Below are 15,890 nucleotides of genomic sequence, written 5' to 3'. Positions count from 1 at the left end.
TTAATCAATCATTAAGTGTTTATGGAATGACAGACCGTTAAATCCTTAGTAGCCTCCAAAATTCATGTGTAGGAAACATTTTGAAGGGTGTTGATCGCAGCATCAACATAAGTTAATGTCGAATACTGATCATTGTTCCCTCTTAACATCTATTTCGAGTGTGCACCAATTGAAATTATCTCACTCAATTCCGATGCAAACATTTTGCAATATGTCGTACACCAAACCTTCAGCACCACACATATACTTCATTATGAGATTAGATGTGGGTGGAAACTTGGAGTTATGATGAGTGGGAGTATATTTTATCATGTTGAAATATGATAATTAAGGTGAAACCATGAAGTTTTATGATTTTTTTGGGCAAGCAAAATATCCATATTATTCATATGAATATTATTAATGCATATCTCTCATTTGATATAACATTAATGATTCATGTAATTAATAATGCATCTTCTTATTTATATTATCCCAAAAGGGTAGGGTTATTTTTTGTTCGTTTTAATAATAATAATGCTTTTTGCAATGTAAGAATATAATTGTTGTTTCTTCATTATACTGACAATGGCTATAATATGTGATTGTTTTGTTAAGTATAGTTTTTGTTAACTAATCTTAATGGTGATAATCTTTGATTGTTTTGTTAAGTAATTTTTCAGATTGTTTTAGTCTATAACCATGGATGGTAACCTTGAATGACATAGGTAAGTTATGGATTGTATTGATATGTACCCTTGGATGGAAATCTTGAATGACCTAAATCACATCAATGTTTTAATTATACAAATTCACAAAATTTTAAAATTTGGCCTACTTTTCTTTTTTAATTTGTTTGATTCAACTTTTGCAAAATTTACACAATCCCTATATTGTATATCCTTCTAATTTTTTCCATTAGATATTTTGTCTTATAGAAAATGAAGAACCAATCCCTTTTATGACATAGCATTTTTTTAGCATTAGTTTATTTGCTCAAGAATTGTCCAAATTATTTTGTTTATAAGAATGTCACAAATTATTATCCCAAGGACACATAGACATGTTTATAAATTTTTAAGCAATTATGTAATGATCACAGACAATATTAAATTATATATAAAATGTTTTATCTAAAAAGGTAATTTATCTAAAGTTTAATGTAAAGGATATTTCACCAGGGCCTACATTAAAAATTAAATAAACTAAAAATTTATACATACATATATATTATAATGTTTAAGGATTTATTAAATATTTTGAAATTAAATTTATCCATGTAATTTTTATTATTATTTAATATAAAGTAGTTATATATGAAATGAAATTAAAAAATTAAATTCTCAGCTTATGTAATATTATTTTCTCAACCATTTTTTATAATAATTAACAAAGTATTATTAATAAATTTCTATATATATATATACTACAAAAATAAATAACCCACTCAATTATATCTTTACGTAATTCTGCCAATAAAATAGTCTATTTTACAATGAGGCTTTTCTCATTTCCATTTTTTTAACAAAAAGTATGGATAGTCTAGATTTAACATTTGAGATTCTTCCCGACATGCATAACTTAATAGATGAATGGAAAATTTGCAAAAAAATATTTTCATTTCAAAATTTATATAGTGTGTTTGCCACTTTTCCTTTTTACTAGCTTTACAAATTTTAATAAAAATTTAATGCTTTAAAGAAATAACTATACAAAATTATTTATTATCATTTTCTTCAATTATATATATAACTTGATTACATTAAAAAAAAAATTAATATTAATTTTTTTTTTTTTTTTTTTTCTAAGTAAAGACTAGTTCTATATTAAAGAAATAAAAATATGTACATGGATTTCAGACCTTCCGAGGAGGCCGAGGCCAGTCCTCATACAGTAAAACCTGGACCATACTGTCTATCCGTTCAAGCTGATTTACAAAAAACAACCCATAGTTCTGATTTGTCCTGATATTCTGACTAACTGGACTTAGACTGCAATTACCATAACCACCAGGGGTCATAACTAGACAAAACCAGTTAACATAACTGACTCTAGTACAGAGAAGGATGACTGTAATAGACTGAAACAGACAGGAAGAAATACACTGAGACAATAGACTGAAACAAACAGGATGAAATAGCTGCATAATCACCGACACAAGTTCAAAAAAGCTTGACATATGCACCCGTTGAAGATTAGACTGCATGGCTGGGCGACGCTTGCTGCTCCTCTTTCTCCGGACTTGGTGAGGCCAGCCAAGTGACATACCGTTCCTCATCCAAAATCGGCTCTCCACGAGAGTCAGTGACCAGGAGAAGGCAGCCAAAGCCATGCTGAGAGTGGTCGCTGATCGTTTCCTTTTCCATAGCAGGATTGGATGGCGGAGGGTCTTCCTTAACCGGGGCTTCCTGAACCGGGACTTCCTGAACTGAGGCTTCCTCGAGACAATCAGCTCTGTAGACCAATCCATTCATATCCCCCAGGAGAATGCCACTTTCCTGAGCGCTTGTGGAAGCAGGGGAAGTCGAAATGGGGGCGCAGGGCTCCTCCTCAGAAATATACACAGTGAAATTGACCATCACCTCTGGTCTGATAAGCCGGCTCGGGAACCTGAGACGGAAGGATTGATAAGTGCCTTGCGGGACAAGGCTCTCCTGATCCGAGCTCGGGGAAGAGGGGGGAACAGATGCAATTGGGGCAACAGGCTGCAAATCCTTATGAGCAGGGCCGGCTCTGATGCCAGACCGACCCCCTCGTCTCGGAACGCCCCTACTGCGCGGCATGGTGCTCAAAGCCAGAGACCCGAAAAGCCGTTCGACCCTGTGAACACTGGAGGCGAGAGGATCCCTGCTCATACCACAAGCATCGACAGAGGAGCTTTGGCCATGAATTGGCATAGATTGCACAATATAAAGAACAGAGACATTTACCACCACGGGAGTATGACGCTCAGCCATTAACCTGGTTCGCATCGAGGACAGAGCTGCCATGCTCGCCTTGAATGCAAAATCTCCTCGAGCCTGATCCAAAGTGCAGTCACCTGCCGTGAACATTAACTGATAACCACCATCCCGGACCTCCGAGTACACATGCCTACCATCCATCAGCGTCGATGGTGTCGTGGCGTGCTGCATATTTAATGACTAGAATAAACACCCGCATCCGGGTAATATTAAAAAATATTAAAAATATTCGTATAATTTATTTTACAATTACATCATGATATCAAAATAAAAAATATTAAAAAAATATTTATATAATTCATTTTGCAATTACCTCATGATATCAAAATATTTTAGCAATTATGTGACCTTGTTCATTACATCTTATTCACTTGTTTTTATTTCTCCTTTGTAGTTCACGACAGGCTCCCCTAGTGGAAGTATAAGAGGACTGCAATTGTTTATTTGCTTAAACTCCAACGGCGGATCCACATTGGCACAGATATTGTTTAGCCACCTTTTAACTATTTTGAAGTCGCATTTGTTGCATATGAAGCGGTTGTAAGTTAATAATTGTATTTTTTCTCTTTTTACATGTTATTGATTAGATTAAAAAATTTCTCTTGAGCTTCATCGCAGCAGAGAATACATCGATGCCATTCCGTAGAAGGAGGGTCTATGATTGAGAGTCATAATAGCGAGAAGAAGCTTCACTTTTTGGTATTTCCATGGTTGGCACAGCGCCACATAAATTCTTTGTTAGAGCTCTCCACGGCTCTCGCAATCACTGTCTCCTTTCTCTCCACGCCTCTTAACATTTCCAGAATCAAGAAGTCCTTACAGCTTGGGGAGTGTTCAGGTCGGATCGATCTGCTGGAACTACCATTACCGCCCACGGAGGGACTGACTCCCGGAGCAGAATGCACAACAGACATTCTGGTAGAAATGACGCTTCTGTTGAAGAAAGTTATGGACGACATGGAGAAGTCGTTCCGAAGCCTGCTCATGCAGCTTTCACCGGATTATCTCGTCCACGACTTCGTGCAATATTGGGCGCAGAGAGCGGCTACGGAGATGCGTGTTCCGGCCATTTATTTCTGCGTGTTTTCCGCTGCATTCTGCTCTCGTGTCTTTCACCCTTATAAATTGAGGAACCAAGACCAAGAATATTCTGAAGAAAATTTGAGGAACCCAGAAATAACAAACTCAAGTTTCAGTCTTTGAAGCTATTCACCAAAAATATATTTGTGGAGACTCCAACTTACTACTGAGTAAAGGAATATGACAAAAAAAAATTAACGTCTGTCGAAACATGGCTGGATGACTTTGTAAGAAAATCCCAAAAAAAATAGCACCGCCGAAACTAGAAATGATCTGAGAAAGTTTGGGCGCTGAGATAGCATTTGAATTTTGAAATTGTCAGCACTGTGGTCACATTGAAAGAGGATGAGGTCGTAAATCCGCTGCATGGAACAATCTGGCTTATTCTCACGATGCTCGACGGTCGTCTCTCCATCCCACACATTATAATTCCATTTCAAAATTTCTTTTCAAAAGCGAATCTTGAGCACCAAGCGGACGTGTAACTATGTTAACTACATGGCGAGGCACGATATGGTATGATGCACAATGCCGGGCATCCATGGGATGCGAATGGGACGAATGTAATTAAGGAGTTATATCTAGCATTAATGTACCCATAGCTACAAAAATATTGCTTGCCGGGTTGCCTAGGATTCAGTGGTGCCATGCATGCATCTCATTTACTTCACATTCATAACGATGACCATGGATTTGACATAAATTTATTATGGTAAAAGGTGTCATGCGACTAAATGGATTAAAAACAGTTCAATCCAGGTAGTGAAAATTGTTTAAAAGTATTCATCTTCCCCTTTTGCTCGGTAATGTCCCATCGTCGGTTTCAAGGTTGTATCCGTTTACTTAACAAGTTAGAATTTCTGGTTTTATTTGATGAACTTAAGAATGGTAAGGATTCTTTCACCACTCTTCACAAGCTCAGTAGCCTTGTGAGATAATCATTGTTCACAAGTTCCAGGATCAATCCCCATTTGCCACTGAAACTGTTGAAATAAGCTATGTAATCGCTGACACATTAGCCAGCAAATTTTGTGTTCCGAATTATCAAAATTATGACAACAAATTAGTTATCATTCAACAAATTATTAGGGAGAGTAAATTAGTCAGATAATGGATAATCAAATTAGAAATATGTGAGCTATATAATAATGTATTCATTGCTTCTATGAAGATATGAGATTCCAATGAGAGTTTAGCACATGAATTGAGAATCAGACTTCTCTTATTTTTGTTCATTAGTTGTGTTTATGTTTTCATATGTATGCTCTTGATAGACTTAACTTGGTATCAGAGCTAGGTTAAGAGACATGATTTATATGTAACGTGTGTGTTATTGGCAGGAGGTTTCAAAAGTTTGTGAAAGCCATTAGCAAGAGTTTTCATAATTTTGTGAAGCCTGTGCAGATTCAAGTTATTGGTGAGAGTGCTCACCAGTTAGCAGCAATGGCCAACAATATGAATATTTCTCAACCACAAATACCAAGTGTTTAAAGGTGAGAACTTTGGTTTTTGGAGCATTAGGATGAAAACATTATTTCTCTCACAAGATTTGTGGGATTTCGTAGAGAATGGATATACAAAACCAGATGCTCAAACACTTGCCCGCTGGACTCAACACCAAAGAAACCAGATAAAGGAAAATTGTAAGAAAGATTCATAGGCTCTCTTCTTAATCCAGCAAGCAGTGCATGATTCTATTTTTCCAAGACTAGTTGGAGTAACAAAATCAAAGGAGGCTTGGGATGCTTTGCAGCGAGCATATCAAGGAACTCATAAGGTAAAAATTGTTAAACAAAATCAAAGGAGGCTTGGGATGCTTTGCAGCGAGCATATCAAGGAACTCATAAGGTAAAAATTGTTAAGTTGCAGTGATTAAGAAGAGAATTTGAAACATTGTGCATGCAAAACTCTGAATCTATTCATGATTTTCTCACTAGAGTTATGGGTATAGTGAATTAAAGATAAAAAAATTGTTGAGAAGATTTTAGGAAGTTTGTCTGCAAATTTTGATGGGGTTGTTGTTGCTAATGAGGAGTAAGGATCTAACTTAGTTATTTGTGAATGAGTTAATGAAGTGTCTTCAATCTGATGAGCAAAGAATCAATAGATATTTTGAAAAATCTTTTGAGAAAGCTTTTCATGCAAGAGGAAATATTTTCAAAGACAAAAGTGGTTCCACTCATGAGGAAAGTTAAAACACTTTTGGAAGAGGAAGAGGAAGATGACAAACATACAGAGGAGGCAGAGGTCGAGGAAGATTTTTTTCTGCATACAACAAAGGAAGAGGTAATGATGATAGTGATGGACGTAAAAAATCTAATAAATCCCAAGTTCAGTGTTTTTATTGTAAAAGATTTGGCCATTATGGAAAAAATTGTTGGAAAAAACAAAAACAAGGAGCTAATTTTTCTGAAGAAAAATAAGAGGTTGGCACTTTATTCTTGTCTTTTGATTCAACTAATAATGTTTCCAAAGAGGTATGGCTTATGGATAGTGGTTGCAGCAATCACATGATAGGAAACAAAGATGGCTTTGTTCATATAGATGAATCTACAAAATCTGATGTACTATTGGGAGATGACAAGCCAGTTGAAGCTAAAGGTAAGGGAACATTTGCTGTGAAGACAAAACAAGGAAAACCAAAGCACATTAATGATGTTTTATATGTTCTTGGTCTAGCACATAATTTGTTGAGTGTGGGGCAGCTCCTTGAAAAGGGATATTTAATTGTTTTCAAAGACAAGCAATGCATAATCTATGATAAAAATCATCACAATAAAGTTATTGCTAAGACTAATATGCTGCAAAACAGAATTTTTGCTTTCAATCTCCCTTGTGAAGCAATTACAATATTAAATGTTGCTTATGATGATAGTTCATGGCTATGGCACATAAGGTATGGACATTTGAATATGAAAGGTTTGAAATTGTTATATAACAAGCAAATGGTCAAAGGGTTACCACTTAGTAGGAAAATCATGGAGAGCAGGTAAACCGTTGGAACTAGTGCATGCAGATATATGTGGTCCTATGCAAACTTTGTCTCTCAACAAAAATAAATATTTCATTATTTTTGTGGATGATTTTAGTAAAAGAACACATGGATATTTCATTAAAGAAAAATCTGATACATTTGTCATATTTCAACAATTTAAAGCTCTAGTGGAAAAGCAAAGTGGTTATTGTCTAAAAACATTACGCATAGATACAAGGGGAGAATTCACTTCTAATAAGTTTGATTCTTATTGTAAAATGAATGGCATTCAAAGGCAATTGACAACTAGTTATACTCTCCAACAGAATGGCATTCTTGAATGTAATAATACAACAATTGTTGAGATGGCTAGGAGCATGATGAAAGGTAAAAACCTTCCAAACATTTTTTGGGTTGAAGTTGTAGCTACATCTGTTTATTTGCTTAATAGATGCCCAGCAAGAAGTGTGCAAAATATTACCCCTTATGAAGCATGGTGTGGAAGAAAACCCAATATTTCTCATTTAAGGGTCTTTGGTTGCATTGTCTATGCTCATGTTCCTACTGAAAAGAGAAGAAAGCTTGATGATAAAAGTGTGAAATGAATTTTTATTGGATATTGTGAGGAAACCAAAGGTTATAGATTGTACAATCCAGAAACTGAAAAATTAATGATTAGTTGTGATGTGTTATTTGATGAGAAAGAAGAATGGCAGTGGAATCATGATGTGCAACAACAAACTCCAAGTATTGTTGTACAAGAAGATGAATCTTTTGTTTCTGCAAATCCATCCAGTAATCAAAATACTTCAGAGGCCACATCCACTCCATCATCTTTTGCTACTTCAAGTCCTGTTTCAAGTCCAAGTCCTCCTCCGAAAAAAAGACAAAATATTTAAATGAAATTTATGGTTATACTAATTTTGCTTTGATGTCTCAGATTGAAGCAGAGCCAAGATGTTTTGAAGGTGAAGTAAAAGATTTATTTTGATGCAAAGCAATGGATGAAAAGATGGCAGCGATTAAAAAGAATGAAACATGGGAGCTTGTGGATCCTCCTACTGAAAAAGAAGTCATTGGGATGAAATGGTTGTATAAAACCAAGTATGCAACTGATGGATCAATACAAAGGCACAAAGCAAGGTTAGTAGCAAAGGGATATGCTCAACAACCAGGTATTGACTATAATGAAACATATGCTCCTGTTGCAAGATTTGATACAATCAACACTGTTTTGGCATTGACAGCATAATATAAATGGTTAGTTTATCAACTTGATGTTAAATCAACCTTTATAAACGGTGAATTGAAAGAAGATGTATATGTTCACCAGCCCCAAGGATATGAAGAAGCAAGAAATGATCACAAAGTCTACAAACTGAAAAAGGCTCTTTATGGGCTTAAACAAGCTCTAAGAGCATGGTACAGTAGAATTGACACTTATTTTTTGAAAAAGGGGTTTAATAGAAGTGAAAATGAACACACATTATATATCAAGTCAAATGGTAATGATATAATAATTGTGTGCTTATATGTAGATGACTTGATATACACATCTTCAAGTGATTTGCTAGTGGAAGAGTTTAGATAGATTATGATCACCAAATTTGAAATGACTGATTTGGATTTGCTCCATTATTTTCTTGGCATAGAAGTGACAGAGGAATGATGGAATTTTTATTTCACAAGAAAAATATGTTTCAAATCTTCTTAAAAAATGGAAAATGGGAAATTGTAAACCCATGAGCACACCCATGAATATGAATGAAAAATTTTCTGTAGAAGATGGAGCTGAAAAGGTAGGTGCCCAATCTTATAGGAGTCTAGTAGGAATCCTTTTGTATCTTACTACCACTAGGCCTGATATTATGCATGCAGTAGGGTTGATCTCCAGATTCATGCAAAGTCCAAGTAAGATTCATTTTGGAGTAGCAAAAAGAATTTTGAGGTATGTCTATGGAACAAGAAATTATGGAATTTGGTATACTTCATCAAATAATTTTGGGTTGCTTGGTTATACAGATAGTGATTGGGTTGGATCTTTTGATGATAAAAAAAGCACTTCATGTTATGTATTTAGCCTTAGATTAGGTGCAGTATTATGGTGTTCAAAGAGGCAACCAATTATTTCATTGTCTTCTATAGAGACAAAGTATATTGCAGCGAAAACAACAACATGTGAAGAAATTTGGTTGAAGAAATTATTGTTAGATCTAAAACAAGAACCAAAATATGCCACAACTATTTATTGTGATAACTTGTCTACCATTTCCAATCCAGTGTTCCATAATCACACCAAACACATTGATATCAAATATCATTTCATAAGAGACTATGTGGCAAAAGGAGAAATTAAAATAAAGTTTTGTACAACAAATGAACAACTTGCAGATATATTTACCAAAGCACTACCTAAAGGGAAGTTCGAATACATGAGGGATATGCTTGGAATCACCTCATTAAGAATTAAGGGGGATTGTTGAGGATAATGCTTAAAATAAGCTATGTAATTGCTGACAGATTAGCCCAACAAATTTTGTGTCAGTTATCATTCAGAAAATGATTAGGGACAGTAAATTAGTCAGATAATGGATAATCAAATTAGAAATCTATCAGCTATATAATAATGTATTCATAGCTCCTATGAAGGTATGAGATTCCAATGAGAGTTCAGGTTATGGGCTTAGAATCAAACTTCTCTTATTTTTGTTCATTAGTTTTGTTTATGTTTTCATATATATATACTCTTGATAGATTTAAAAGAAACACCCTTTGGAGTCATCATCATGTTGGCCTAGAAATGGACAAGAGGCAGAGGCCGATGGCGCATCCCTCTAGAAGCGACCCCACAAACATAGAGACGAAGATAGTTTCAAGGAATTCCTCGTTGCGTTGACATAGAGAGGACGATATTTTCGAGAAATTCCTCAGCGTCATCCTTTGAAATGGAAAAATGGCAATAGAGAAGTAACATGCTCTAGTTTCAAGGAATTCCTCGTTGCGTTGACATAGAGAGGACGATATTTTCGAGAAATTCCTTGTTGTGTTGTGCCGAAACAAATCAAGGTGACGCATAGCTTCAGCGTCATCCTTTGAAATGGAAAAATGGCAATAGAGAAGTAACATGCTCTACACTATCTGTGATGGTGGGGAAACTGCGGATCCATTTTTTAGTTTTGCATGTGCCTTCTGTAGCCTGCGATTCAGATTGTGTGTGGGAGCAGAACCACTTCCAGAGTCCACTCATTCAAACTCACAATAAAAGCAGTGAACACACGACATGGGTTGAAGCCACCGACCGGGTAGCCTGGCTGCAGACCTGCAGCAACCCGAAGAAACCGAATTGTCTCAAGTGCGGGATCAGAGCAATCATAGCACTTTCGATGCCAACGGATTTTTAGTTTTGCATGTGCCTTCGATAGCCTGCGATTCAGATTCTGATCGGGAGCAGAACCACCTCCAGGCTCCACTCATTCACACTCACAATAAAAGCAGTAAACACACCACTTGGGCAGAAGCCACCGACCGGACAGCCTGGCTGTATACCCGCAGCGACCCGAAGAAACCGAATTGCCTCAAGTGCGGGATCAGAGGGATCATAGCACTTTCGATGCCAACATATTTGGTGAGAATATCTCTCTTGTTCTGTTTCGTTCCAGCCAATCTTAGTCAACAAATATGGAGGGGGCCGACTGCTCAAATTTATAAAAGCAGACATGCCACTTCCTGCCTTCGGTTTGCTTTTATAGTTTTGGAAGTGATATTTCTTGCTAAGCAGATCCTTGAAATTTGTGGTATGACTGTCAACAAATTGAAACTGCGTTTCTTGAAATTTTCAACACATAAATTTAATTTCGGTGAGTATAGATATGAATTATATCGAAATTGATATTGAAATTGTTTCTTAAGATAATTGTTGAAACTTGGGGTACACATATGCGAATTTATTATATCTATCCAGGAATACATAACATTTAAAAGCAAATTTCTCAAATATTGAAAATATTAAATATAAAGAACTTTAAATCTGGGTCTTTTTATCTTTGTAAATATCGACATTAATGAATGTGCAATCAATATATATATATATATATATATATATTTCTTTTTATTTTATTTCATTTTAAGTGAGTAAATAGAAATCAATGAGATCTCTTGGTGATAGTAACTTGACTGTAGGTATATATATATATTTCTTTTTATTTTATTTCATTTTAAGTGAGTAAATAAAAATCAATGAGATCTCTTGGTGATAGTAACTTGACTGTAGGTTTGAGTCATTGGATAACACTAAAAGTTAAATTTGACGGATCCTCTTCCCATTACGAAATTTATTTATGACAATAATTTATTTATTTATTTATTTTAGATTCTAGCTTCTCTGCTACCATGTAGAGAATAGTGCAAAGGGCAGAGTGAACATCTATGTTATGGAGCAATATTCGTGATGTAACTTGTAGTTCAATTTTTTCAATATCTTCTTGTTCGTTACAATTTGATAATAATATTTGAGGAATTTGTTTTGTAATTTTAAAAATGTGTAATTAAAAATATAAAACATTTTTTAAATTTCCTGCTAATTAAATATAGAAATAGTGATGATGATTGAATATAAAAGCAACTCTGAAATTTCTGTATTTGGGAAATATTATTTTTAAACTCGAATTTTAAGGAAAAACCTTTCTTAAATATTGTTTTGGTTAGACAACTTTGATGGAAAAGGTAATACGTGATGTTTTTTTTTTAATTTTTTCTTGAATTGTTTATATTTCTTTTTATGTTTAATTTAAATAAAAAGTTTTTCTTTTGTTTTTTATTTTTTTTTTAGATTTTAGTTAAAATGGTGAAGTTACCCTAACTTTTCAGCTTTAATAATTATTACTTTTTTTTTAGATTTTAGTTAAAATGGTGAAGTTAACCTAACTTTTCAGCTTTAATAATTATTACTTAATAAAATGGTGAGGTTAACCTAACTTTTCAGCTTTAACAATTATTACTTAATAAAATGGCGAGGTTAACCTGACTTTCCAGCTTTAACAATTATTACTTAACAGTCATGTCTTATGAATCTGGATGCATTGGCTTGAAGTAAATTTCTTATCTATCTAAATAATTTATTTTTATTATATAAATATTATATATTAAAAAAACCGTCTTTACAAAAAATTTAGGAGAGTTAGAATATATATTAAAATTCATGTGAATAGAAACTTAATAATAAAATGGTCATAAAAAAAAATTCCATAATGAATAGGGGACCTATCAAATTTAACTCCAATGGAAACCAACAATTTTATGAAAACATTACTTATATAAAACTATTTTAACAAAAAAAACAGCACTCTTTTTTAATAACAAGCTATAGTATAGTTTTCACCATTATAACAGTAAACATGGAATTTCCATCATTAAAATAGGGGAGTTACTGCAACGTAGTTTCAAACAACAAACCATTACAGTTTTGTTGCAGCAACTAACAACTACAACTAAAAGTGACGCTACTTTTTTATGCTACTTTATATGTGCATACATCCCATCAACCATATTTATACAAAATTTAAATCTGGTTACATGGATTAAGAAATTAAATTTGTCACTTCAGATTTCAGCGAGTTGTTGCAGTGGTTGTCCTATTTAGATTTTAACAAGCTGAAGAGATGCAATTTTTTTGAAGTTTAATGGGCTGAGGTGGTGGAGGTGGTGTTGCCCCTTGGACTGTGAAATAATTAAAATTCTTGACATTCTCCTTGTTGATTATTTCATTAAAAAACAATATTTTATTGTTATACCAAAATGTTGTTTTTTGCTTTGAGGTTGTTTCATGTAAATTTTTTCTTCAAAAAAACCCATTTAAAAATGTAGACTTAACATCTTTTTGATACATTTTCTATTTATTTTATTCAGCAATAGCTAATATCATCCTAATTGTGTCAAATCTAGCCACATGTGCAAAAGTTTCATTATAATCAATATGAGGTTGTTCACTAAACCCATACTTTACAAGTCTTGCTTTATATTTTTCAATTTCACTTTTGACAATATTAAATTTGGTCTTATAAATCCATTTAACACTTTTGCTATTTTTACGTTTAGCCATATCTACAAGTTCCAAAGTATTATTTCTTTCTATAGCATCAATTTCTTCATCCATAGCCTTTATTATGTAGGTTTTAACCATGTACATAAATTACCTGAAAACGAATTATTAGAAACAGGATAATATACAATGGCGAGAACATAAAAATATAACCCAAAAAGGTGAAAACCATATTTATTTTTTATTATGTTCTTTTCAATGTTACAATACATTATATACATGTTGAAGCATTCACAAACCCTAATTTGTTAACCCTCAAATAGAACATAATCGTATTTCTCATGACTAAATCTACAAAATACCATGGGCAAAACTACCATGCGTAAAACCATGTGCAAAACCATGGGTAGATATTCCCAACATTATTGGGTCCTTGTATTTCTCATGACTAAATCTACAAAATACCATGGGAAAAACTACCATGCCTAAAACCATGTGCAAAACCATGGGTAGATATTCCCAACATTATTGGGTCCACTCCCCATCCTTGGGTCCGCCCACCCATCCACCACCACCTTGTGTGTCCAGTGAAACGTATCAATGTTTGCCACAAGTCATGGAAATAATATAACACATACTCAAACTTCTTCTTTAAGAACTTCAAAATTTGCAGGATTATATGCAACTAATGCAAATTTTTAGAAACTTGATCTATTTTAATATTCTAATCATACAATTCTTTTAAACTTCTAGTCTTATGACCTTTAATTATATTTCTTATTGTATCTAATGTAGGATTAGATTCATTACTTACCTTTGTTCATGTTGATTAATGTAATCCATAACCTAATGATTTACCATGCTCTTGACTTCTCGGTATTCTGAAGTGTAATGGGGTGACTCGTGATGATTGACTTGTTAAAGTTCTTGCTACGAGTGTATATGAAATCAAATGTCCACCTTGTACTTCTTTCCCATCTCTATCATCATCTCCATGAGATAATACAACACCCTCTACAACAAATTTATCTATGCTTCCATCCCAAACTTCTTCTTCCTTGAACTCAACAACGGATGATATACTTCTTGGTGATGGGATTATAGAGTATATATGCCTTAGACTCCTCATTGTATCCAGTAAATATACACTCCTAACTTCTATCATCTAACTTCTTTTTGAAGTCTTTAGGTACATGTGCATAAGCAATGCACCCAAAAATTCTTAAATGAGAATATATTGCAACTCTTACCACTCCAAGATTCTTCAAGAAATCGGTCCTTCACACTCTAGTTAGAATTTTGTTAAGAATATAAACAACACATGTAACTGATTCTCCTTGATATTCATTTGGTAGATGTTTTTCCTTCAACATACTTCGAACAATAATCTTATTACTTCGATTTTTCCTTTCAGCTACTCCATTTTGTTGTGGAGTATAACATGCAATAAATTGTCTCTTGATTGCATGAGATTGAAAAAACTTGATGAAATCATTTAGCATATATGCACCACCTCTGTTCAATCTTCAAATTTTAATATACTTGTCACTTTCCTTTCTAACAATAACTTCATGTCTTTTAAATACAGTAAAAAATTTAGATTTTTGTGTCAGAAGATAAACCCAAGTTTTTCAACTGTAGTCATCCATAAAACTTAAAAGGTAAACATTAACAACCAATAAGAGTGTTTGAAAAAGTCCACACAAATATTTGTACTATCTTCAGTGGAGCTTTTTCCCTACATGAAATTGGGTACTCCTTGGATGAGGAATTAAATTCTTCATCCAACTAGTGCTCCCACTCGAAATTTGAGTAAAATCATAGGGAGATATGTTGAAAAAAGAGTTTTTAGTTTCTTTAGTTTAAATTTTTTTTATATTTTACTCCAAAAATGGTGAATCATCCCTCGTGGTTGATATCATCATCTTGAATCCTATTGGTTCTTATAAAGCTGATTTTGGTTGTACATTTTTGTTTCGTGGCTAATTTTAGACCTCAAAATCTCTCTAATGCCAATGGTTATCAAAAGTTGTACATTTTTAGTGGCACACCATTGATAAGTTATTTAAATAGGTGCTTCTACAACATTTTTAGCTAAATTGACTTAAAATACCATATATCCTCGATGGCAAAGTGTCCAAGCCATGCAATATATAGTTTCTTTGATCCAATCCGGGTCAAACCCCATTATTAATGGCAAAGAGGGATAGCCAAATGATTGTGGTGTAAAATATTCTAGAAGAGTCTATATTTTAACACTAGTTAAGAGTTGATGTAGTCAAAATTAAACACTAGTAGGTTGTCAAGATGTGTTATAACTAGGCCACTAGGAGGAAGAGACATTCCATTCTTTCAAGAGCATTTTGTTCCATAAATGAGCAAAGATAGCCAAGAGGGATTGGAGGTAGAACACACAGAGAGGATTTGTGCACTATAGCAGCCCACAAGCCACGGGGCTTACTTCTTTGTACTTGCAACTATATTTCTAGACAGAGAAAGAGAGTGAAGCGACCGCACCTTCTAGTTAGGTTTTCTCCTGAAAGGGTTTCCCAAAGCATATTTTGTGTCTTATGTGTTTTCGAGAGATTATTTTGTTGTTCTCTACTTTTATACATAATTTCCATTCGCATGCATGCACTAATTACAGTTAAATCTGCAAATCCTAAAGTTTAATAGAAGTGTAATAGTGTAGAATTTTTATAATTTCAATATAATATTATCAAATCTATTGTGACAAATTATCTAGTGGAATATCCATGGAAATTTACAGATCATTTGGTACCAGAGAAAGTTTCTTTGGGTATTTTGTGGATATTTGTAAGAGATCTAGGTCAACGGGATCTAAAATTGTAAAACC

General features: G+C 33.9%; 1 protein-coding gene across 1 annotated transcript; it reads left to right on the top strand.

The window, feature by feature from the left end:
• Positions 1-3,599: 3,599 nt before the first annotated feature.
• LOC149220984 (putative UDP-rhamnose:rhamnosyltransferase 1) lies at positions 3,600-4,145 on the top strand. Its single transcript, XM_089387278.1, has one exon. The coding sequence runs from the start codon at positions 3,600-3,602 to the stop codon at positions 4,143-4,145; it is 546 nt and encodes a 181-aa protein (XP_089243404.1).
• The last annotated feature ends 11,745 nt before the right edge of the window (positions 4,146-15,890 follow it).

This window comes from Pinus tabuliformis, chromosome Q, assembly GCF_031772625.1.
Source record: "Pinus tabuliformis cultivar Carrire ecotype Pingquan chromosome Q, CPIR1, whole genome shotgun sequence".
Lineage (NCBI taxonomy): Eukaryota > Viridiplantae > Streptophyta > Pinopsida > Pinales > Pinaceae > Pinus > Pinus tabuliformis.
Note: the sequence above shows the minus strand (reverse complement) of the source record. Positions and strands in the feature narration are given on the sequence as shown.